Consider the following 25,518-nt stretch of genomic DNA (forward strand, 5'->3'; position numbering starts at 1 on the left):
GATAATAATAATAATAACGATAATGATAATAACAACAATAATATATCGTGCATACAATTATCCACGTGAGCAAGGAAAAGAGAAATATTTTCACCCCCCCCTCACGTTTCACAACCGCCGTTGAACCTTCGGACGGTGAGCAAGAAAATTAATTAAACGAACTAAAGAAATAATAATAAAAAAAAAATAAAAAATTCATCGGTACGAATTTTAACGCTGAAAGTTTCGATTTACCGTTGTTGATAATTTTCGAAAAGAAGAGGAAAACGGCAGCAACGAATCAAATTAAATTGAAAAAAAAAAAACAAAAAACTTGACGAGGATAGTACCAAAGTGTTTTTTTTTTATTTCTTCCGTTTTTTTTTTATTCTTCTTGCAAAAATGTCTTTAACGCGCGAACAATCTTACGCCGTTGGATAACAGATGGAAGTGTGTAAATCGTTATGTAATAAAAGAGATGTAATATTACAGAAGAAAAAAAAAAAAAAATGATATAAACAAATGGAATAAAAAAAAATTTAAAGAGAAAAGAGAAGAAAGAAAACATTTTACAAAGCGATGGACAAATGTAAGATTGGGTAAAATAGTTGTATAAAAATCTGATAACTGCACAGTGTATACCTGAAATTATTATATTATAATAATAATAACAATAATAATAAAAATACATATAAATAAATCAGGATGGGGAGAAGAACGGTGAATAATATGAGGTGGAGAGAGCATCAGCGATACGAAAACGACGACGGCAGCGTCGCGACGCCAACGACGAAAACCGCGAACGAATCGTCGACGTTGATTTTGAACAGCCTCTGTTACTCGTGCAGAATTTGTCAGGCCGACGAGGCTGGGCGAGATAAAAACGAAAATACGGTGGGATATCGATGCGAAATATGCGAACGTCTCCAGGGTAGCGTCGACGACGACGTCGACGTCGACGATTTGTCGACGAACGGGAAGGAGGAGGAGAAGAAGAAGAAGGACGAGGAGGATTATCGCGGGAAACGGAGGAGCAGATTATTTTCACGGGGTTTTTTTAACGCCTCGTCAAAACTCGAACCACTAGCTATGGACTGCGGTCGACGTCAAAGCGACGTCGGTCAGTGGCTGAGATGCGCCTCGAGTGTCGTGCGATGGCGTCGTTTCACGAAATCGTTTAAGAATTTTTTTAACGCTTCCTCATCGTCGTCGACATCGTCGTCATCATCGTCATCATCATCACCGTCGTCGTCGTCGTTATCATCGACGACGACGACACGTCGACCAAGTTGTTGCTCCTCATCGTCCGTACTGTTCAGGAATCTATCGACGATCAATGTTTCTACGATATTTTTCATCGTTCTATTCATCGCGAACTTAAATTACGCATCAACTACAAGTGCTCACGGTGTTTACGATACCACGGACAATCGATATTATAATTCTAACGGTCGTCATACTCAACACTTTGATCACGCCGTCAGGGATATTTCTTCGTCTTCTTCTGCTGTTGCTGCCGCTGCTGCTTCTTCTTCATCTTCTTCTTCTTCTTCGTCTTCTTCTACTTCGTCTTCGGCGAAACGAACCGGTGAGTTGACTTATCAATTAACCTTATATTTATTAGTATTTATTTTATGAATATAATACACACACACGTACATGCAAATTTGGGGGACGTTGTTTTTTTTTCTCTTTTTCTCTTACGCAAGTTTAACCCTTCGACTTCTACGAAATAACACGAATAAAAAAATCAGGATAAAATATAAATCCGATACGAAGTTTCAAAAATTCATGATGGTGGATCCAATATGGTGGACGATAGTTTCAAATTTTATGAAATAGGGTGCAAAAATATTACGCAGGTGTTTCAGGAGTCGCTGATTGGATTTGCCGTACTGAATTACCAAAATCTGATTTCAGATTGTTAATCAGCGATTCCAAAAATTTATCGTCACAGAGTTTTATTCTCCGGATTAGATAAAATTTGAAATTTTTTTCCGCCATGTCGGATCCGCCGTCTTGAATATTTTTAAACCCGTTATCAGATTCGTAATCGGCGAGCCCAAAAACGTATAATTTATGTAAAACTCGTATACGTTTAGAAGGGGTAACTTTTGACTTTTGATTTGATTTTTTCAATCGATTTCTTTCCAGCAATAATAATTTACAATGTCACGCGTTAATTACTCTAAGAGTATTGAAAACCTCTTGGTATACTATCGGAAATAGGAGAACGCCGCAAAGATATATGTTTTCAAGTTTGTCTAAATACGCAAAAAATTGATGCAAAATACCGAAAAGGTTAAGCATCTTTTTTTCGAAAGAAGCAAGAAAGGTTGAGAAATTTTTTGACCGTTGATTAAAATGGTAAGAAAAGCTTCCCTTTCCCGAAGAAGTTAAATTCTAACAACAACTTTCTATTAAACAGATGAAAAACGTTATTTTTCAACACCGATTTATTCGGAGCTTTATTTATTAGATGTAATCGAATTGGCACTGTTAGCGTTCGGATTTTCATTGATCGTATGTGGAGGAAAAAAAAAAATAATCGCTTATCCGGTCATGAAAATTGAGACCATTATTCGAACTACATATTTTTATTTCAACACCGTGCATTAATACACGTGTCGTACGTACGTTGTGATAATACACCGTATACGTGTATATGTAGATTTCGTGCGATGTGTAATTTACTAATTACGACCAATCGCGTCGCGTTCATTAGTCTAATAAATCACCGCGGTAAGAACGTCGACGACGACGATGACGGTGATGATGAGAATAAAAATAAGTAACAGCGGCGGTGTCGGCGGGGAGAGGAGTTTGGTCTTGATAAGAATTTTTCAGAAGTGAATGGACAATCTTATCTTTCTTTCACGTAACTAACTAACTATAACGATACGCATGAGGTCTACATAGATATACACGACCACGTATGTATTTGCATTTAGCCGCCGACGGTTTGTTTTAATGTTTTTCTTTTTTTTTTTTTTTTTTGTTAGTTTTTCTCTCTCTCTCTCTCTCTCTCTCTCTCTCTCTCTCTCTCTCTCTTCCTCATCTCCTTATCTCTCGCATACAACATACGTTGCGTGTGGTGTAACAACCATAGTTTACATACGTGACATACGCGACATACGCGTGTAACGTTCGTTGAAATTATTTCTGTTTACCGAGGCACACGTGTCAATGGCGCGTAAGTAAGATCGCGGTTCTTCACTTGACCAAACAAGCGTACGGACACGGATGTACGACGTATACCTACTACAGGTAGTACCGCTTATATTTATACGTGGTTATGTACGCAGAGTGGGGAAGAAAAAAAAAAGAAAGAAGGAAGAAGAAGAAGAAAAAAAAATATTATACGAAATAAAAAATTAGAGACAAGAAGGTGTGGGAACAACGGTGGCGCCACTCGAGAGTCGCGTTGAACAACGATATATGCATTTTAATATTTATACGTTTGTATGTAAAACGCTCGAATGAAATGTATCTGAGGAGAAAGATGAGAGAGAGAGAGAAAATTGTACATTGTGTACGTTTTATATACGCGCAGGATTTCGTAAATATGTTATTATATAGAAAAAAAAAAAAAAAAAAAAAAAAAAAACTAAGAAAAACCCATAATACACATATTACAACGTACACATATATGAGATATGTTATTATCGCGCGAGTTTATACGTTGGAGGAAAATGTCGGAACCGTCTCATTGTTTTTTTAATTTATTTAATTTTTTTTTTTTTTTTCTTTTTAACAGAGTTTGAAAAACCCGTTTCCCAAAAAATGGATCGTATTTGCATTGTTTTATCGTGAATAAATTTCATACATACACGCGCCTGTGTACGATACATAGACGCAATGTAAGCGAGAACGTTTGTATTTATTATCGTTATAAAACGATAATTTTTATGCCGAGCAACGATCGCCGGCAGGAAACGTAGTACAATTACTACATCCTATATCCTATGTACACATACCGAATGAAACGTACAACGTCATCGCGTGCCTATGTAGTATAGATAGGTGGTATGTATTGCGCGATTGTTAGAGGCGCCAATGTGATAAGAATCTGCACATTCATAAAGAGAGAGAGAGAGAGAGAGAGAGAGAGAAGAGGGCGGCTGGGAGGAAGGGAATATTTATCACAACGGTTCATCATCTGACGCAATTAATTATCCGAGTAAAATGGAGTTGTCGTTTCTAATATCTTGATTTTACACTATTTTTACAAAATTGAGACGATTTGAAAGAGAGAGAGAGAGAGAGAAAATTGATGCGCTTTTTTTTCTACATCCCTTCTTTTACATACACACGTACCTAAAACCTTTTACAATCATTTTTCTTCAGTCTTTAACAAGAATATTATATGTATATATACATATATATATAATGTTTTGTTAATATGCTGTGAAACTTTCGCGATTGTATTGTTGTAATAAATATAATGCGTAAGCTTTGACTTGTGATTTATACTACATTATATATGTCGAAGCTAATTTTTGCCAAAAAAAAAAAAAAAAAATGAGAAAATCCGAAACAAAGAAAAATCAAAATGGTGAAATTTCATCAAGCCAGAAATTCAGAGGACTGAAAATCTTGGATCATTCGGAATTTCGATGTTTCAGATTTGTAAATTTTCTCATTTCCGCACTTTCCGAACTTTGACTTGTCGGAATTTGTCGCTTTCGAAACTTTTCGAATTCGGAATTTCAACACCGCCTCAAAAATCAGCAACAAGGAAATCTCCTCCTTCTTCTTCTTCTTCTTCTTCTTCTTTTTCGCAATAATATGTAGCGATTATTCCGCTTAACGCGATTTATCACTTATATTATTATTATTATTATTATTATCATTATTATTATAATTATTGAACTCGTTAAAATTGTTGTTGCCCGAATTGCGCGAATCGTCCGGAACTCTCTGCGTAACTCTCTTCGGTTGGATCTCGAATTCTTCGGAACGCCGAGGAGATAAGAAAAATACCGTGGCACAAGATACTGGCTGCGTGTACGTTTGACGTTGCCATTGAGAATTGAACGGTGGCCGGGGTTCACAATTTTTTTCCTTCTTTTCTTCGCACACCGATTAAAAAAAAAAAAAAAAAATAAAAAAAATAATATCATTATACATCGACGTGGATATTATATGTAATATTGATTCGTGCAGAATTTGTTTCACTTCGTTTGGACTTTTTTTTATTCACCATTTCTTTTCCTCTTGAAGTTTCATTATCTTCCGATTATTCGTTAATCAATGTTAAAAATTTATCCCAACTTTTAGTTGATTTTTTCTTTATTCATTTCTGTTGTGGGGGGGGAAGAAATGACCGGGTTACAAATCATACGCTCGGTTTTTTTTTTTTTTCTTCTTTTTTGTCGTCTTATCACTATTATTATATCGATACAGTTTTAATCGTTTTTATTTTCTTCAATTGTTCATTCATGTTTTGTAACGTTGTGCGTATAATAACGGAACGGAGGTGAGAAAAAAAGAAAAAATGAAAGAGACGAGATTAAAGAATTTTCGAGAGCGAGGGGAAGAGAGAGAGAGAGAGAGAGAAAGAAAGAAGGAGAAGAAAAGGGGAAAAAAAATGAAAATAAAAAAGGCGAACAACAAGATAACAAACAATTCACGCCTCCGTTTCCGACGATGATCTTTGTCTCTGACAGTCAGCGACGACGCGTGTCTCGTTATTGACGCAAGGCTCTATATTCGATGGATTATGGATAGGGTATGTAACATGGGCGTCGTGTAAATTTAGGCGTACGAAACGATGTTCTATTTTTGCATCGGTCTTTACCTTTAAAAACGCGGAAGGAGAAGAAGACGAAGACGAAGACGAAGACGAAGATATGAGGATGACGATGAAGGCGAATTTTGCGTCGATGAATCACGCGCCTTTCCTATCGCGTCGCATCGTCTCGGTGTGACGTAGGTGCTTTTTACAAATTTTCCACAACCCGAGACGATGTTTTTTTTTCCCCCATCCTTCTCTATCGTTCCATTTGTTTGTTTTTTCTTTCTTTTTTTTTTTTTTTTTTCCTTCTTCTTCATCCCGGTTTTTCTCTCCTTTTCTACGCGCGCATCGCGACACTAATTCTTTCTTCTTTCGATTTTCCACGATCGTCGTTGCGTACAATATCGTAATTCTAAGATCTGTTGATATAATATTATTTATTAATTATTTCCTTTACATTATCGTACAAATTCGTTGCAAGACGATTGATTTTTCTTCACGCCGATTTCGAAATTGCGTGAATGTGTGTGGGAGGGGCGGTCAAAGGAAAAAAAAAAGCCAAACACACATATATATATAAAATTATATATTAGCTTAGGTACTGGCAGCATGTTATATGCATGCACGTATGCAGGCTATTGACCCGCGGTGATTGATTTGATTAATTCTCACAAATCTTTTTATATTCGTTATATATATATATATTATATATATTTGTAATATATCTCGAGTATTTAACGCGTATATGCGTGTGTATGTTACGCATGGTAACCGATTCACCAACAAGTTCAAGGCTGCAAGGAGAGAAAGAGTTAGGGAGAGAGAGAGAGAAGATCGGTTTTTTCCCTTAGGTTAAAAGTTAAAAAGATACGAATCACACACACGAAAACACACGTTGGAAATTGTGTCGTTTTACGCGATATTTAAATGCGTCCGTCGATAAATAATTCGTAGAACTATATCGAAGATATAATTCACGATTTGTCGAGTAGGTAGATTAAATGAAATAAAAATTGAACAACCCGAATGATTGTTTAACGATTCGACGATATTTTCTAAATTTGATTTACGTTGCCAACTTGCCTTATCGTCGTCATATTATATCGAATGATACAAGTAACGATAATATATCGTATATGTATATTAATTATATATTCGGCCTCTCAGGGCCAGCCAATAATTGGCAATTGATCTTCGTGTACCTTGGAAACGATCTTTGAACGATTCCTCGCCCTTTGATACCCTTTCATGATTCTACTTACGAGAATCTCGCAAGCTTACGTGTGACGCATACGTGTGTAATTGGACGATTCAGGCGGTGAACTCTCCCTCGCCTATTATAAATAAACTAACGCACTCGACCCATTCGTTATATCGATTTGATATACATTTAACGTCGGTACTAATGTACGCATTATATATTATAACGAGGGCATAATTTCGAAAGAATTTAGGTCACTTTCGTCGGAGTTACTACAAACAGCATCAAGCAACAGCAGCAGCCTCCTTTACAATTTATTCATTTGTTTATTTATATATTTTTTTTTCGTTCTATCCCTAACGATGATAATGATGCAGCAAACTTTCGTTTGTCCGCGCATGGAAGAAATTCGCGTTAACAATTTGTTATATTATTACGTTTCAAGCGAGCAAAAAAGCGAGGAACAATTCCAATTTCGAACTACGAATTCAGATTCGTGATTAACGATTTTAATGCCTTCGGATAGCGTATTAAGTGAAAATATGACGATTTTTTTTTTATTTTGAACTATTAATGGATCCACCGTTACGAATTTTGGATGTCTGACCTTGGATGCGTTATCGGTTACCCAAAAAATCTTCGTCTACCGATTTCTACCAAAATCGGAATATTTTTAGATTTTTTTCCATCGCATTGGATCGACATTTTAAATTTTTCAATTTGACTTCTGATTCGTGATCAGCCGGCCACCAAACCGACGATTACCAATTTTCATCAAAATCCAAATGTTTTTAGTTTTTTATTTAGCTTGTCGAATACGCCGAATTGAAATATTGCAGATCTGACCTTAGGTTCTTGATTAGCGACCCAAAAAAATCTCACGGTATCAATTTTCATCCAAATCCATTCGTTAGTTCTCAAGACATCGTAACTTTTATTTTATATTTTGAAACTTTGTTATTTAAATTATTGATAATGTATCGAACCGATCAAAGGCAAAATCTAATCAGTTCTAAGTTTGGAAAAGCCGCGTCGATTGAGACGAAAATCATGGAAATCCGGTAACTCGTTCTCGAAATATCCTTCGGATCAAAAAAAAAAAAAAATGTCTATTTTGCGTATAAGGGAGAAAATTTTTCCTTTTTCTTTCTTTTCCTTTTTTTTTTTTTTTTGTTACTTCTGCGGCGATAAATAAATAATACATGTAATATGCACGCGTGCAGCGAATTAACGAACGATTTATTTTTCCTCTCACTGCATTCTTCCATACACGTATACATACTGTTATACGCAAAAAGTATACAGTTACTATTATTTTATACATGTGTACACGTGTATTAAATATTAGGTATGTAAGAACCGCTGCTGCTGCTGCCTGCTGTTGTTGCATTTGCACAGAGTCACGACCTACGCCACTTGATTCCTGCTTTTCATGATAATTTTTTTTTTTTTTTTTTATCTCCCTGTGCACTTGCGGCACTTGTCTTTTGTTTTTCTCGCGTCCGATTACTTTTTTCCCGCTCTCTTCTTTTTTTTCCGTTCTTTCTTTTTGCTATCTCAATTTCTTATCTTATCTTCTTTTTTTCTCTCTCTCTCTCTCTGTCTCTTCCCTCTCCCCGTCGCCTTGCTTTCTTTTTATCTGTTTTCGATTTTTTTTTCTCCCGTCTACCAATTTCGGTCGTTTTATTTATTTTTTTTTCCTTTCCCCCCGCCTACATCGTTCGAATAATCTTTTCCTCAATTAAGTTTGTCGTTAGTTTTGTTTTTATGAATAATAATAATAATAATAATATATGTAATGTTATACGCAGATCGATATCACTTGGTGATTTGTTACACAATTTCTGAATTATACATCGTATGTATGTATATTTAAAATAAAATTGATTATAATATTTTGTAACGGTAATTTTACTTCCATTGACTGTGTTTTATTTTTTTATTCTTCTCGTCGCACGTGATAACAATAATAATAGTAATAACAGCAGCAGTAATAATGACGATAATAATAATAATACGAGCATAATACCGTAACGCAATTTCGAATTGCAATTATTTCGAAACGTTGTTGCCAAATTTTACTAAACTATATTACATACGTTTAAAGATAAAGAGAGTGAAATATAAACGGTGAAATTTTAACGAGATGATAATTTTTATTACCTCGTGTTTTTTTTTCAATTCTTTACAATATATATATATATATTTTTTTTTTCTCTAAGAAGGTCTGAGGCTATAGGGTTTATATTATATAGGAGGGTCTCGACGACGATCGCGACGTTTCGAAAACACCGGAAGTTGAACGTCTAGACGGTTTTTTTCTCTCACCAGCTCAGTAAAGGCCTCGGATTCCGGTTCATTCGGCGCACACGTGGACGGAACAAGCGCTATATGTATAACCTCCCTTCAAAATCACCTAACTTCCCCTCATCTTGTGCTTCTCCATCCCTACGATCATATTGCAATTGTACTCCTCTTTCTCTCGCTGTTAATTTACTTGTTCATTTATTTATTCATTTATTTACTTGCAATATGAGTCGTGGGTGACGTCGAAGACGAATATTGCAAATACGCGAAGCGAAAAGGCCGTTTTGCTTTCTTTTTTTTTTCCACACGATTCTTTATTTAAGAAGAGTATGTTGCACGTTTTCTTCACGAAACTCGAATTTGAGGTTAGAGTCGCGCAACGTCAGATTTGCTCGCGACGGCGCGTGCGCGCGATACAAAAAATACCACTTTCAGGACTCCTGGGATTGAAATAATTCGAGCGACGTAGAAACGGGTACTTTTTGTACGGAGAACGCGCATGGAAAAGAAAAAAATGCGTAAAACATACTCGCGTTGTGTATAATGATGCATATTGATGTTAATAATAACGAGAGAAAGAGAAACAAAAAGCCTAGATTGGTGTAACAAATAGGGGAGAAAAGAGAATTTTTGAATCTTCGATGATAAGAAAACTTTTACACTGCCGGAGGAACTGGCGCGAAAAAAAAAAAGAAATAGAAAAAAAAACGGAATCGTATTTTATCATGTATAATTGATACGGATATATCACCGTATCCTAATTACGCGTAATGCAAAAACGTTCGTGTTTAAATTATCGTTTTACTTTAATCATTTATTTATTTCTTTACGTTTCTACGATGAGTAAAAGTGTATTAAAAAAAAAAAGTTACAATTCAGTCGTTATGAATTAGGAAAAAAATGTTGGGAATGAAATTTTCGAGTGCTTTTTTTTCCCCTCGTGAAATTTCAAAATTGTTGTAACAAGACACGTTGAGAAATGATGTATTGTTTACTGACAACATGCTTTTACCGCAGATGTGATATTGGCTAAATTTACACTACGTGACTCGCGTGTATCCGGTTGGGTGGATATCAGGCATGCACGCAATATTACCATACGTGCAGAATTCTGTAATGTATAATAATAATAACAATGACAGCAAGAATAATAATAACGACAATGACGATAATATTCCATGCATACTACATACGTACCATCATGCGTGAAACGAATCTATAGTATAAAATTTATTATATTTATGTATAATATGCGAATACATTATACAATTATAAATTACACACGCGTATCTCTTTGCAAAACAGTAGCCATTTATATGCATGTATGAATGTGTGCGTTATTAAGGCGAGAGGAATGAAAGGCGGATGTAAAATTATACACAAAACTGTGAATACGCTTGTGCTATGTATATTCGTGGTTAGGGTTTGTAATTTCAATGATCCTCGTAGCTAGTCAATTAGCCACAAGTTAGCCACATATACCATGTATGTATATGTATGCATATTATACACACGCATACGAACATATGTATATATTTGTATAAATACACGGTTATATGTATAGATATGTGAAGAAAGAGATGAATGAACGAATGAATGAATGAATGAACGAATGAATGTGCGGCTGTCTGTACGAAACGCACGATAAAAAAGTAGCGAAGAGAGAAAGATAGAAAGAAAAGAAAAGAAAAGAAATAACCAACGAATCGCGATTGCGGTCGGAGCCTCGTTCAGGCAAAGGGATGAATGAGGAAAACACTCGCCTCGTTTGTATGCGTCATATTATCATATTGTATATGTGTACATCATGCCGAAGTCGATAACGTTGCCGCAACGATTCACGACGAGGAAAAAGCGTTACTTCGCGATTTTGGAATTGCTTTTGGAAATTCGGTAAACCGCGATAAAAGGAATATATAGTCATATCTTGCAATCTTGGCTCGTTCGAGAAATTATTGTAAAAATAAGAAAGTAGCAATATTTTTTACCCCAATTTTTCGTTACGATAAAGTTACCGACTTGAACCTTCGTGTATCATGACGTCAGAGACTGATTGCCGGTGACATTTTGTCACCGCATAACCCATCGTAATATGTACTTGGTGTTTCAAATTACTCATGTAACGTAAATTGATGAAACATGATTAATAATATACCTGCTCTGTCATCCGTACGCGAATAAAACACGGTCAGCTGTCAGTCTGGTTACTTTTTATTACGATTTTTTTTTCCACCAGGTGACGCATTGCAAAGTGACAATCCCCCCAAAAAAAAGTAAATAAATAAATAAATAAATAAAAATGATAAGAGACCTTTTTTCGAAGAGCGTTCAATTCTATACAAAAATATGTCTGTCAATTTTCTGTACGACGCATCGTTAGCCGGCTGTAAAAATCAGAAGGAACAAAAACAATTTCTACCGTGTTATTCTTATGGAAAATAGTAAAGTCCGACGAGCAACCTCTTAATATTAATATATTGAAGAGATGAAATTTTAACAGGCGTATTTTTGTACCAGAATGGAACTTTTCAACCTGTTCGGAAGAAAATAATGAATAAAAAAAAAAATTTATTTCTCTCGAAAGACCGTAGTATATGTATATAATATACGTATGTATACGGTATGTACGTTACGTTTCATCCTGCTTTTTTTCCCTCCATCTCATATGTATTTTCTCCTCTCTCTCTCTCTCCCTTTGTTCGTGCTCATTGCGCGTATTTCTGCGGGGATGAGAAATGATAAGCTGTGAACGACGATTCGTACTGTGGAGGGGGAAACTCGCGAATGACAGACCGGACGTTCGTGGCGCCATATCCGGTCGCTAGTGCTCGTGAATTCAGGTTGTTTTCATTCCTCGTTAAGATTAAACTACCGCATGTAATATACATGTGTGTATATATATACAAGCGCATACATATCGCAACTTGCCAACCATAAAATACGCACCAAAAAATGCCAGACGTGTGTACAATATGTACATTTCGTTTGGAGAATAATCGTTGTATAATATTAGAAAAAAATTGAAAGAGGAAAAAGAAGGGAAAAGGAAAGAGAAAGAAAACAACAATATTATCCTCGGCACGCGAGTATTTCGAAAAATCGTGTACGATATATTCTCAATTATATACATAGGTATAGAGGAAACGGTTAAGTTATAATATAAATGTGTGTAAAACATGTTGTTTGAAAGAATAAGGAAAATAAACAGCAAGCAAGACTAGAAAAATTTCTTTATAATATCGATCTGACGTTAATTAATTTAATACCGTATATATGTATGCGTGCAACGCGGCTGCGATGATGATGATTATTTTCTCCTTCGTCTTCTCTCTCTCTCTCTCTCTCTCACTCTCTCGGTATAATATCATGTACGCATATACCTACAGTATAATGTATAAGCAATAACGGAACTCGGCTCGTTAATACCTGAGCTCGCATTCAAATTGCTTGATCAGGCGGATCGAGCTTTTGGCTATATTGTTATACTCTGGATAACATGGATGGAAACCTAAAAAAATGAAACGTGTAGATGAAAAATTTTTGGTGAAATTTTTTTACTCGCGCGCGTGCGAAAAAAACTTTCGTATTTAATTTACCGATGAAAGAGTTTGCAATTTATACATTTTTTTTTCTTTTTTCTTTATTTACATAGGTATGTATATGATGTATCTAGATATGTTATTTTAAAGAAAAAAAAAGCAAAAAGAAAACAATTTTTTCTTATTCGTTTTTTTTCCCCTCTCAATTTTCAATACCGGACCAACCGCCTGACGTTACGCAATTTTTTTCCATTATATATTTGAAAAATATGGAAAATGATTGCGTAAAAACACAAAAAAAAAAAGAAAATAAATCTGCAAAACGTAAAACCGTCGTAACTGCACATAATATTTATGTATATATATATATATATGTGTGTGTATGTCTGTGTGTACTTATACACGTAATATTTTTTGTTTCAGTCTGTCAGAGCGTCGACGTGAGAAATAGCGTGAACCAATTTTCGCGACTGGAAGGATGTCGAGTGGTCGAGGGTTTCGTACAAATACTCTTGATCGATCACGCGAACGACACGTCCTACGCAAACCTTACATTTCCCGACCTCGTCGAAATCACCGGCTACCTTCTGCTTTACAGGTTATTAATTATTATTTAATATCATTTATTATTATTCTTATTGTTTCGCATAGTGATATTCCGTACCATAAATAACGCAATATAGTTTTTTTTTTTTTTCACCCCATGCACAATAATATAGTGATTATACAATTTCCAATTTTTCCTCACATACGCATATAAACCGGGACAATCTCTTGAAAATTGAAAATGAACCGCGCATGCGCCAAATAATTAAATCTCATTGGTCGGCGAAATCTTCCCGCAGCGATATTCTTGTCTGCGACGCAGTCGGGCCAACCTACGCAAAATGTAACGTGTACGTTTGAATTTTCAAAGAGCACGAGCATCGAATTACGACCGTTCTTTGAAGAATCAATTTTCCGACTCGATAACAAATGCTTCCCAAAACTTTCCGAGTCGCTACCTCAATTATTTGAGATTCTAACCTCGAAAATTCGTATCAACTACAATCGCCGCTAGAAACAGTTCGACAGCTGAAACTCGGGTTGGCCAGCCTGCGCGAACTGCCGATAAAACTCGCGCGTGCGCGGTTGATTTTCAAATTTCAAGAGATTGTCCCGGTGTATTTATAATATACATATAATATTGTAAAACAATTGTGAAATACAGTTCGTGTGTTTGGTATATTATACGTATATGAAGTATCCAATAACGAAGGGTTGCAATTTTGTAATTACATGCTGTTGCTGTTGTATATTAATTTTCAAATTTCTTTTGTCCTCCAACGCGATACGCAGAGTGAACGGTCTCCGAAGCGTTGGCCATCTGTTTCCAAATTTGACGGTAATACGGGGCCATTCGTTGTTCATAAACTACGCCCTTGTCGCCTTCGAGATGATGCATCTGCAGGAAATCGGTCTTCACTCGCTGACGAATATCGGCCGCGGCAGCGTTAGATTTGAAAAGAATCCGGCACTCTGCTACGTTGATACAATCGACTGGGACCTCATCATCGGCGTTGGAAAGGGCGAACACGTCATATCGGTAAGCCGCGGGCCTGACATATATTTTGTATAAATGCAACGATCAACGTCTTCCGGTTGGTTATTGACCTTTTCTTTTATGTTTTAAATATATACATATATGTTTTTTTTAAATCATTTTTGCTACATTTCTTGTTAGTAAATTTCGTATTCATGTAAGGGGTAGAATATTATTGCGTAGATACATTTGTTCAATGTACGAGCTGTCTATATTACACGCAGGTATACGTATAATACGCGTTATTGTTTTTTTTCCCTTCAATGGTGTACAGACGAGGAAAAAAAGAAAAGCCCAGCAAATATTAATGGATTTTCTTGTAATAAAAAAAAAAAAAAAAAGCAGGAGGAAAAATGACCGAGAAACTTTAAGATGAAGATGAGGAAGAAAAAAGAAGGAGAATTGTTGAAAATCATCGTGGATGGTTGCCAAAGTTTATTTTTAGAACGTTAGTTGGGATATTATAGTTTGGACAATGAATCACACTTCCGGAATTTTTTTTTTCTGTTTTTTTTTTCCTTCTTCTTATTTTATGTTCTCATTTTTATACTTCTAGGTACGACCTAGGGATGAATGTATGTTTGTACGTAGGTCGTTGTATTTTTCAAGAAGGGCAAAAAAAAAAAAAAAAATTAGAAACAAAAAACGCCCACTGTTTCAATATTAGAACAAAGTTGTTGTGTATATATATATATATATATACATGTTGCACTCAACGCATTTTACGATAATAAATATAGATATGTAAATCGGGGAATTGAGAAATGTCGGTTTTTTTTTTTCTTATTTTTATCGAATTCTCGGTGTATATAGATAGACGATAATAAATCAAAATATGTTATTTATCTATGCGTATTTTATTTATTTATTTTTTTATTTGTTACGAAACAGTGGTATTAATAATAATCGCAAATTCACCAAAGATTCGTATTATTATAGGTATATGTATATAATGTATGTATGTACATGCATACCCTATATACTTGACATGTTTGCAATTTTTTTTTGTTGACCTTCGCGCGATTGGACGTTTCTTTCACCGCCGTTTTGTTTCGTTTAGTTCTCGCCATTATTTCTGCATCCGCTACGCTGACTTTTATACTCTCTCATTCTCCCCCCCTCTCTCTCTCTCTCATTCGTTCTGTCTCTCTCTTTCTCTCAGCCTCTTTCCCTTTATCGCTCGCGGGAAAAATAGCGGGTAAGGAATTCGCCTGCGCTTTATTCGAGTATATGGTAATAATTGCATATAGGAGCTGTCTTACAGATAGATAGACAGAAGGAGCCAGAGAGATTCTTGACGAAGTACGCTTGAACTCCGGTGTGAGATTATTTTCTCATTTTCTCTCTTTCTCTCGCTCTCTTTTCCTCTCTCCCTCTTCGATTCCGTAGCTGTTCCCCTCATTTTGTGCGCAATAATGATAACGGAAAGCAAAATATCTCGAAAGCGTAAATAAAAAAAAAAACAAAAAAAATACAACGTAAGAAATAAGTCATTCACCGAAACTAATACCGCGCTGTATTTATCATGTTTACATATTTAAGGGGATGCTATAGTCCGTCCTTACCGACTGCGTTAAATGTCTTTCATTCTGTCTATTAATCAGATGATATTCATCGCGAGGTAAAAAAAAAAAAAGAGTAGCCGTCAACAGCCGTATATTCTCCACATGCTATTTTGATGAAAAATACAGCAATGCATATTTTTGTTTTATCCAAAAATAAAGAAATATCACGATTACACTTTTGTATTTTTTTATGCCATATCTTTATTTTTTGTGTATAATAAAAATGTATTCGTGTGATTTTTGCTCAGAATTTCATGTAAAGTCCGGTTCCTATTCATTTGTTTCTGCCTCTGCGATACCTTCTCGTACTTGGATATTTAGAGATATCTAAATCAACATCAAAATCCAGTGTAACATTCCCTCAGCGTAGGTAATTCATTGTAGACCATTCGATAATAAGCTTCTAATAACATGTTAAAAGTATCGCAATTTATACACATAAATATCAACAATACTGTCAATAATTGCAAAGACGATACTGAAGGAGTAAAAAAAAAAAAAAAGGGAGACCTCGAATTCTTATTATTATTTTACCTGAATTATTATACGATTAAAAAAAAAAAATCAAAATTTCCTTGTGAATGAATTGTGAGAATGGGTTTGTTATCATACTTTGCGTTTATAAATTTAATCCTTTTACTTATTATTTTTCTTTTTCTGTTTTCCTTTGACTCTTCTCATCATTCCTACATATTGTATAGGACATACGGATACGGTATCGTAATACGTTGTACGTATGTACAATACCTATGTAGCATGTAACGTGGAGTTCGAAACCGCGTGCTGTCCATGCGGATACGTATACGCATACCTATGTATGTACATACATGCATACATGCACACATACCATATCACACGTTATAGTCTACGAGAAACTTATCTGTTCAACCGTTCATAACGCGTTCATACCGTATACCATACACGTGTGTGTGTGTATGTATGTATGAGTATATGCACCTAGTAGTACGTATCTCTTGACGGTGCAGAATGTGAGTATATGTAATATATAGTGGGAATATGAGTGGTTACGTAGTGTAAGGTATTTTGTTGTGGCTGATTGCGAGACCAGTTATCATGTACGAATGTGCGCTTTATCTGTTGTCCGGTGCTCTAGTTCGACGGAAAGGTGAAGAAGCAAGCAGAGGAATTTTTTTATTTTTTTTTTTTTTTTTGTGAGGGGTGGGGGGTGTAAAATGCCCGTTACCAATAATATTACCCATTGATTTTGGTGGGTGTGTAAATTCTTTTTTTATTTCATGAGATTGTATGTAGTACCTGCGGTTAGTTTTATCAATCTTTTATTTAATTATTTAATTATCTATTAATTTATTGTAATAAAGATTGTTACTTCTTATTTTAATACAAGTTTTTATATCTATCTTCCAGGGAAATAAACCGAGGAACGGATGTCCGGTTTGTGAGAAACACTGTCCGACACGATCGACGAAAAAGGATGAAACCTTGTGCTGGAACAGACAGTATTGTCAACATGGTGAGATTTTTCTCTTGCGTTATTTATCTGCTGTGTTTGGCATGCTTCACATAATACATTTTAAATAACGAATCTCGTTACATTTGTCGGCGGATAGTTGTGTATGTATGTAATGTGATGACAAGTGTTGAGTGCGATAGAAAATTCTTTAGTATCGTACGACACAGCTATGAAATCAATACATCGTCGTCATTATATGTTGGGTATTTCGTAATTGTTAAAAGAAAAAGGAAGAAAGAAGAAAAAAACAAAGTCAATCCACCGCGCATGTTTTTCATGCGTAATTGTACTTGCATATATATTTTTTCCTCTTGTATTTGGAATTTTTTTTCCTGTCTTTTTTTTCTCAACGTCTTTAACTTTGTTTTTACACAATATCTTATTTATGTACTGAAATCGTTGTCCAAGAATAAAAATGGTGTTGTTGTGTCTTGGATTAAACGTGAATGTATGTTTTTACACTTGTCAAGATTTATTCATTTATATTAACAAGGATTGTTTCCCTATTGCAGGTAACGACAATTTATAATGTAGATGTAAAATTTACGAAACAGTGACATTACTTTGAATATATAAGAAAAACTCCGCTATTTTCTTTCTTCTCCAAAATCATTCATCGAACGACTCGGGATTGATCTTGAACCTATGGGCTATATTGTAATTTTTTTTTTTTTTAACAGATGCGATAAGAGAATAATAATTTTTTGTAACCAACAGTTTGCGACAAGTCTTGCGGAATCTCTGCGTGCAACAACAGCATGCCTGGGAAATGCTGTCATCCGTCTTGTCTTGGAAGCTGTACCGGAACGGGTTCTCAGGACTGTGCCGTTTGTCGAGATGTGATAGTCGATGGAAATCGTTGCGCTAACAGCTGTCCGGAAAACACATATATGTTTTTGAACCGTCGCTGCGTACAGGAGAACGAATGCAGGAAAATGAAGAAGCCGCGTGAGGCGTTTGACATAGTCAAGGAGCACCCGTACAAGCCGTTCAATAATACTTGTGTGATCGAATGCCCACCCGGCTACATGGACGAGGAAGTGAACGGTAAAGCGACGTGCAAAAAGTGCGACGGATTGTGTTTGAAGGAGTGCAGCGGGACGAATGTCGACAGTATTGCATCGGCCCAAAAACTTCGCGGTTGTACTCACATAACTGGCAGCTTGGAAATACAGATAAGAGGCGGTAAGAATATCGTCAAAGAATTGGAGGACAGCTTGAGTATGATCGAGGAGATTGACGGTTATTTGAAAATCGTTCGCAGTTTCCCACTGATATCTTTGAATTTTTTGAAAAATCTACACACCATTCACGGCAAAGAACTAGAGAGCGGAAAGTACACCTTTGTCGTACTAGATAATCAAAATCTTCAGGAACTATGGGACATGGAGTCTCACAAGTCGATGAGAATCCTTGCCAACAACGGACCTGTCAAAGTTTTCTTTCACTTTAATCCAAAACTCTGCTTGGACACCATCGAAAAGTTTCGCAAAGGCGCTGGCCTGCCTGAGTTCTCGGATCTGGAGGTTGCCCCTAACAGCAACGGCGACAAGGTCGCCTGCAACGTTACCAAGCTTCACACTCGGGTTCAGAAGAAAACATCGAACGCCGCGCTGATTGCGTGGGAACCTTTTGACCACCACGATCAGAGGTCACTCCTTGGGTATGTTGTGTACTTTATCGAGGCACCGAACAACGTCACCATGTACGATGGAAGGGATGCCTGTGGCGGCGATGGATGGAGAGTAGACGACGTTTCGGCAGCTGAAAGTTCTGATCGGACGATCCATCAAAATGGAAGTGACAGCGAAACTACCGAATATTATTCGCTGTTGACTCAGCTCAAACCTTACACGCAGTACGCGTTCTACGTTAAGACTTACACAATTGCTACTGAGAGGTCTGGCGCGCAGAGCGACTTGCATTACTTCACCACTGACCCGGACGCACCCAGCGTACCCAGGTCTCTTTACGCCTATAGCAATGCGAGCAACGAACTTGTCATAACATGGGAGCCACCGCTTCATAAAAACGGAAATCTTACCCACTACAGAATTATCGGGCGATGGGAGAAGGATGATAGAGCGTTTCTCGATCAGCGAAATTACTGTAACGAGCGTAAGTTTCTTTTTCTTTCTTAGTTTCCTTTTTTTTTTTTTAAAGATACTTTCCTCCCAAGGTTTATCGTTTACCGTTGACGAGATTGTCAAACTGCTGTGACAAATGAATCCAATTGTAGAAAACTAACGAGTATGCGAGATGTTTGCTATGATACTGAACGTTTCTTATTTTTTTTGTAGCCCTAAACTTTAGGGAGACGAAACCGATGACAACGCCGGATGAGGCAGCGCATCCTAAACCGACCGAAAATAAGAGGCCAAGTTCGACAAATGGAGAGGAGATAGAAACTGACGATTCAAAGTGCAAATGTATCGATGACAAGGATCTCAGGGAAAAGGAGGTTTCAAGTTCTATAGCGTTTGAGGACGCGCTGCACAACCAGGTATACGTAAAGCGACCCTCAAGTGATCGCAGGAGACGTGATGTGAGTGAGATAGTCAAGACGGCTAAAATGTGGCAGGAACAAAATGTCTCGTACTCATATCCTGAGGTGAGTTTATATTCAAATACACTAGCCTTCAAATCGGTGAGATGAAGTTTCTCACCTAATCTATGTCGCAGGATAAAGATAACGCTTTGACGGATGACATGGTCAACGGTTCTATCAGCTTATTCAACAGGACTGTCTACGGGCAGACGAATTATGCTGTGAAAAATCTGCGTCACTACGCTGTTTACACTATCGAGGTACAGGCATGCAGAGAACCAGTCCCTAACGAAAGCCAGAGCAACTACTGCTCGACGAAAAGTATCAAAACGGCCAGAACTGAGCCGCTTATATCCGCCGACGACATTCCGAACAATACTTTCGACCTGGAAGTTATAACCGGCAATAACAGTCGCTCCATGGTGAAACTGAGCTGGGAGGAGCCGCCCAATCCGAACGGTTTGATTGTCACGTATCAGATAGAGTACAAAAAGATCGATTTTCAAAACGTGAGTATTATCAGCATGTATGGGAAAGGAGGTCATTCATCTTGATGTTCATTGTTTAATCGAGGCGCCCGTTGATTATTTCAGGTCAAGGCTATGGTAATTTGCATACCTTGGCGAGAATTCGTGGATGACGGACGCGTTTACGTTTTGAATGCATTACCGCCTGGAAATTACTCCCTGAGACTTCGAGCAACGAGTTTGTACGGAAATGGCGCTTACACGGTGACGAAACACTTCTACATCGAGGAACTGAACGCCGGAGGGTCCCATCCATACTTGTGGCCCCTCCTAAGTGTATTTATTCTGAGTATTCTAATTCTGGGCGGTGGATACGCGTTGAAACGAAAGTTCATGCCTAATTCTTCGGAAATGCGGCTTTTTGCGACCGTCAATCCCGAGTATGTTAGCACCGTCTACGTACCCGATGATTGGGAAGTTCCACGAAAGAAAATAGAGCTGCTAAGGGAGCTGGGGAATGGATCCTTTGGCATGGTGTACGAGGGCGTCGCCAAGGACGTTGTTAAGGGAAAACCGGAGGTCAAGTGTGCCGTCAAGACGGTCAATGAAAACGCCACGGACAGAGAGCGTATAGAGTTTCTCAACGAGGCTTCGGTCATGAAGTTAGCATCCGAACTTTTCCACGTTTTACCAAAATTCATATCATAATTCACATATCTTTTGTTGTCGGGTTTTCGTTCGTCACTCATTACCGTCCATTTTCAGGGCATTCAACACTCATCATGTTGTGAGATTGTTGGGCGTTGTATCAGTCGGTCAACCGACACTTGTAGTTATGGAGCTAATGGTCAACGGAGACCTTAAAACCTATCTGAGAAGCCACCGACCAGACGTGTGCGAAAACTTTTCCAAGCAGCCCCCGACTTTAAAGCGGATATTACAGATGGCGATCGAGATCGCGGACGGAATGTCTTATTTGTCGGCAAAGAAATTTGTCCACAGAGATCTAGCGGCGAGAAATTGCATGGTCGCCGAAGATATGACCGTTAAGATCGGCGACTTTGGTATGACTAGAGACATATATGAGACTGATTACTACCGCAAAGGCACCAAAGGACTCTTACCGGTTAGATGGATGGCACCGGAAAGTTTGAAAGATGGAGTTTTCACAAGCTACTCAGATGTCTGGAGCTACGGTGTAGTTTTGTGGGAAATGGTTACTCTCGCCTCGCAGCCTTACCAGGGTTTGTCCAATGATCAGGTGAGTATCTTAAGAGAGTAGGGGTGTGCGTTTCGTTGTCTTTATCAAGTTTCTGTATATAATCTGTCTCTTCTATCAGGTTCTTCGCTACGTTATCGACGGTGGCGTTATGGAGCGGCCCGAAAATTGTCCAGATTCGCTGTACAACTTGATGAGGCGAACGTGGAATCACAAACCGAATCAAAGACCGACGTTCATTGACATTGCTACCATGCTCTTGACTGAGGTTAATGTCGAGACGTTTGAAAGGGTCAGCTTTTACCACTCGCCCGAAGGAATCGAAGCCAGGAATCAGAACGCTTCTCATTCGCCACAGACTGACAAGTGCGTCAAAGCCAGATAATTAATCGTCGAATCGCTCAACTACAAAGCGAAGAAACAGCAACGATAAAGTGATGGCGAATTATTTTTTTTAGGGATTTGGAAATGGAAACCCTGCGCAATCTGCAGGACGAAGAGGCGGACCAGGAGGGAAGTGAAGAGTCACCGTTGAGGGAGGACTTTGGAGATTTTGCTAGCTTTGAACCGTCTGGTCCTAATTCTATAAAGATTAGTTCAAATCCTATATACGGTGCTACGACGCGTAACGATAATTCAAAGGTGTCGCCCAATTTTCACGAATTTAACTCGTCTAAGGTGCCGTTGAAGGCTGACTTCGATGATTTTGAGGGGGCCTCGATGGAATCGTTGAGATCGAGCCGAGACACGTTGGATTTACCGTTCGCCGAGGACAGTTTAAAGTCCGTAAAAAATTCTCCCTTCGTCGACAAGAGAAACAATTCGCGCGTCAATTCGACCGGCGATAATTCCGTTTTAGGTAAAAACTCCATTAATCCCAATAACGTTGTTAAGAGAAATTTTTCGGAGAGTCCCAGATTCTCTAAAATAAAGAGCGAAGATCCTGACTACGAGAACAAATCCCCTGAGGTTTTTGTCACTTCTGGCGATACGATAAAGAACACTAATGTTCATCGCGTTGAATTTCCGTCTATAGACGGAATTGATGATAAAAATATTAATGACAATGGAGGAAATAAGTCCAAAGTTGATTATAAGAGTAATAATAAACAAGAAGGCTTAAATAACGGTTATATTAGCGGTAAGACTACACAGTGTTAACAGATCGCGGTACGGCGTTCCTTGGCTGATTTTGTTTCATATTTTTTTCGGGCAAAACATATTACGAAAAGAAAAACGAAAAAAGAAAAAAAAACAATTTTTTTTTTTTTAAAACAACTGATAGCGAATGGCAAGAAAAAGAATATCTTTTCGTTATTTTTACAATGAAATTCCGTTTTCTCGAACTGATTATCGCGCGTGTTTTGTTACCTCGCAGCCACGGTTACACGCGCGTAGAACCAGGACATCTCAGGATAATTAAATACAAAATATTAAAATAAATGAATTAACAATTTTTTTTTCTTAAAATAATTAATAATGAAAACGTAATACAAAGAAACTGACATGTGCGAGCTCTTGAAATTAAGCTTGCTACGACGTCGCTGTAGTTTCGAACGATCTTCTGCGAGATATGCAAGAAAGAAAAATAAAAACTAGAAAAAGATGGAGACAAAAAAATTTGTAACAATAATAATAATTTTCCTTTGGTATTTTGCTCTTGTTTTGTTTAATTGTAAATTTTCTCAATTAATAATAAGCTGTATCCAAATATAATCTAAATTATTATTCAGTAATACAGTAAGCGATTAGGAAAAAAGAACGTTAGGGCAAAAAGAAATGTCACTAATATTAACAGTAATAATAATGATAATTATATTAACGATAATAATAATAATAATATTGATAATGATAACAACATGAATAATATTTTTTAGTGTAATGAATTTAAAGTTATTGTAAACTCTTTCTCGCGTATGGATATCCTAATATTAAATTTAATTCCTAAGAATGCGTAACTAGATCGTTCGAATACTACCAGAGACGTAAATTAAGTTTTGGGGCAACTCGAGCGGTAAAAAGTAAGTTATGATTGCCCTGGTGCCCTTTTTTTTTCGTTAGTTGGGAAAATAATTTTACAATTTTGTTTCTAAGCGAGATTGAGAAACTAAGAAAAAGAGTAATATCACGGCCGATCCTTCGATTGTTCGCTGTTCCATTCAACGTCTAGCAACGAGCGACAAAGCATTTTCAACTTTATATAATAAAAAAAAAAAAAAATAAAATAAAAAAAAAACTGTCTTGGAAGAGAGCAAAAGAGTGAAAGGGAGAGACAGAGAGAGAAAGAGACCGAAATTATGAAAGACCGAAGGAGAGGCATGCGGATAGAAAAAGAGGTATAGAGAAAACTTGCAAAGATTCCGTTGATGATAAGATTAGTTTGTGGGGTACAGTTTTTTTCTGTTACAAATTTTCCCCTTCGTCATTCTTCGCCCGATCCTTTGATTTTCCTTAGCAACTAAAGAATGCAAGAAAAAAAGATGAAGAAAAAAAAGAAATAGAGGAAGATCGTTGTTTCGTTGACCAAAATATTAATGGCAGCATCATTAGTCGCATATACATATAGAGATGAAAAATAATCGAGTGTGACGGTCAAGTGGATGTTAAATTTCGCTCTAAAAGTCAAACCCTTTATTGTATTATAAGTACAGAGACTTTAACGTTTTATCGATGACGTGAAATAATTTTTATCAAAAATTACTAACTGATTCCCCGTCACGAATTTTGAAATAATACAAACCTAAGTTGAAAATGAAATTGTAAGAAAAAACAAGCCGAAAACTTGATTGTCACTCTTCGATATGTTGTTACACCGTTAGGTACAATAGTTTATAGACTCTAATGGTTATTAGTATGATGACAAGTATCAAATCAGGATTGTTCAGAATATCTTTTAGTTATTTATTTTCATTCCATCGATTTTAAACTCGCACTGACAATAGTAGACGTTGAAATTATGAATCATTTTTCGGCAACGATTAATAGTCTACTAGTAAGACTGAAGAGTTTTTATATATCACGATGAAAAATTTCAATTCACGGCTTTTACAAACCCAGTTATTCGTCAGTTATTAACAAAAATCCACCTGTCCTTAGCTATCAATTGTTCTCAGTATTTTCATTTATCTATTTTATTTCTTTCTCCTCATCTACTGCGTTAGGTCTCGAATAACTTTACCCACGTGGAATAATATTTGCTTTAACATGATTGAATTGAAATTCAATCTATTTCCACTGTACGGTTTGAGAGTTACTTTTCAAAATGAAAAGAATGAATAGAAAAAATAAATAAATAAATAACATAAACAAATAGACAATAGAATTATTAAGATATCAAAGATTTTATTTATTACATATAACTTGTATTAATTTATAATATTACTATTACTATACATAACATAAATAGGTTTATACACCATACTCGCATTGTACTGAACAAATCCGAGGGTTGTATCATCTTTCTCGCCCTCGGTTACAAGAGAACGCATATTGTTCACTAAAATTGACAGACTTGTAACACTTGGTCGTTGTCACTGATCGTATAAGATTCACAAAAACAAAAAAAAAAAAAAAAAAAAACCTGTATCGACTGTCATTAACAGATTATCAGACTTAACACGAAGTAGCTCTCAAACTGTTTTGTTCGAGTTGAATGATAGTTGAATTACTAAATTTTTCTGAACCTTCCTGCATTCAATGTCGTTACCGACGAGAGAACCGGAGACTGTCATAGCCCAATGAGAGCCAAGATTGACGTCAGGAATGAGATATTAAAAGATGTTTGCGAGGACAAGATATTTGTAACACAATAATTTCTATTGAAAAAGAATCTTGGAAGTAAAAGAGGAAATGGCAAAGAAAAAAGTAAAAAAAAAAAAAAAA

At 36.6% G+C, this 25,518-nt stretch overlaps 1 protein-coding gene across 3 annotated transcripts; it reads left to right on the plus strand.

The window, feature by feature from the left end:
* The first annotated feature begins 1 nt into the window (after position 1).
* On the plus strand, positions 2-25,493 carry LOC124309268 (insulin-like receptor). 3 transcript variants are annotated; one of them, XM_046772734.1, is made up of 12 exons: positions 2-1,501; positions 1,535-1,567; positions 13,187-13,361; positions 14,102-14,348; positions 17,297-17,402; positions 18,120-19,520; positions 19,703-20,013; positions 20,085-20,459; positions 20,544-21,079; positions 21,183-21,678; positions 21,758-22,002; positions 22,095-25,493. In XM_046772734.1, the coding sequence occupies exons 1-12, from the start codon at positions 685-687 to the stop codon at positions 22,795-22,797; spliced, it is 5,445 nt and encodes a 1,814-aa protein (XP_046628690.1). In that variant the 5' UTR covers positions 2-684; the 3' UTR covers positions 22,798-25,493. The 3 variants fall into 3 exon arrangements, with proteins under 3 accessions (XP_046628690.1, XP_046628691.1, XP_046628689.1); XM_046772735.1 differs by having other exon boundaries at positions 2-1,476; positions 1,525-1,567; XM_046772733.1 differs by having other exon boundaries at positions 2-1,567.
* The last annotated feature ends 25 nt before the right edge of the window (positions 25,494-25,518 follow it).

This window comes from Neodiprion virginianus, chromosome 7 (assembly GCF_021901495.1).
Source record: "Neodiprion virginianus isolate iyNeoVirg1 chromosome 7, iyNeoVirg1.1, whole genome shotgun sequence".
NCBI classification, from domain to species: domain Eukaryota; kingdom Metazoa; phylum Arthropoda; class Insecta; order Hymenoptera; family Diprionidae; genus Neodiprion; species Neodiprion virginianus.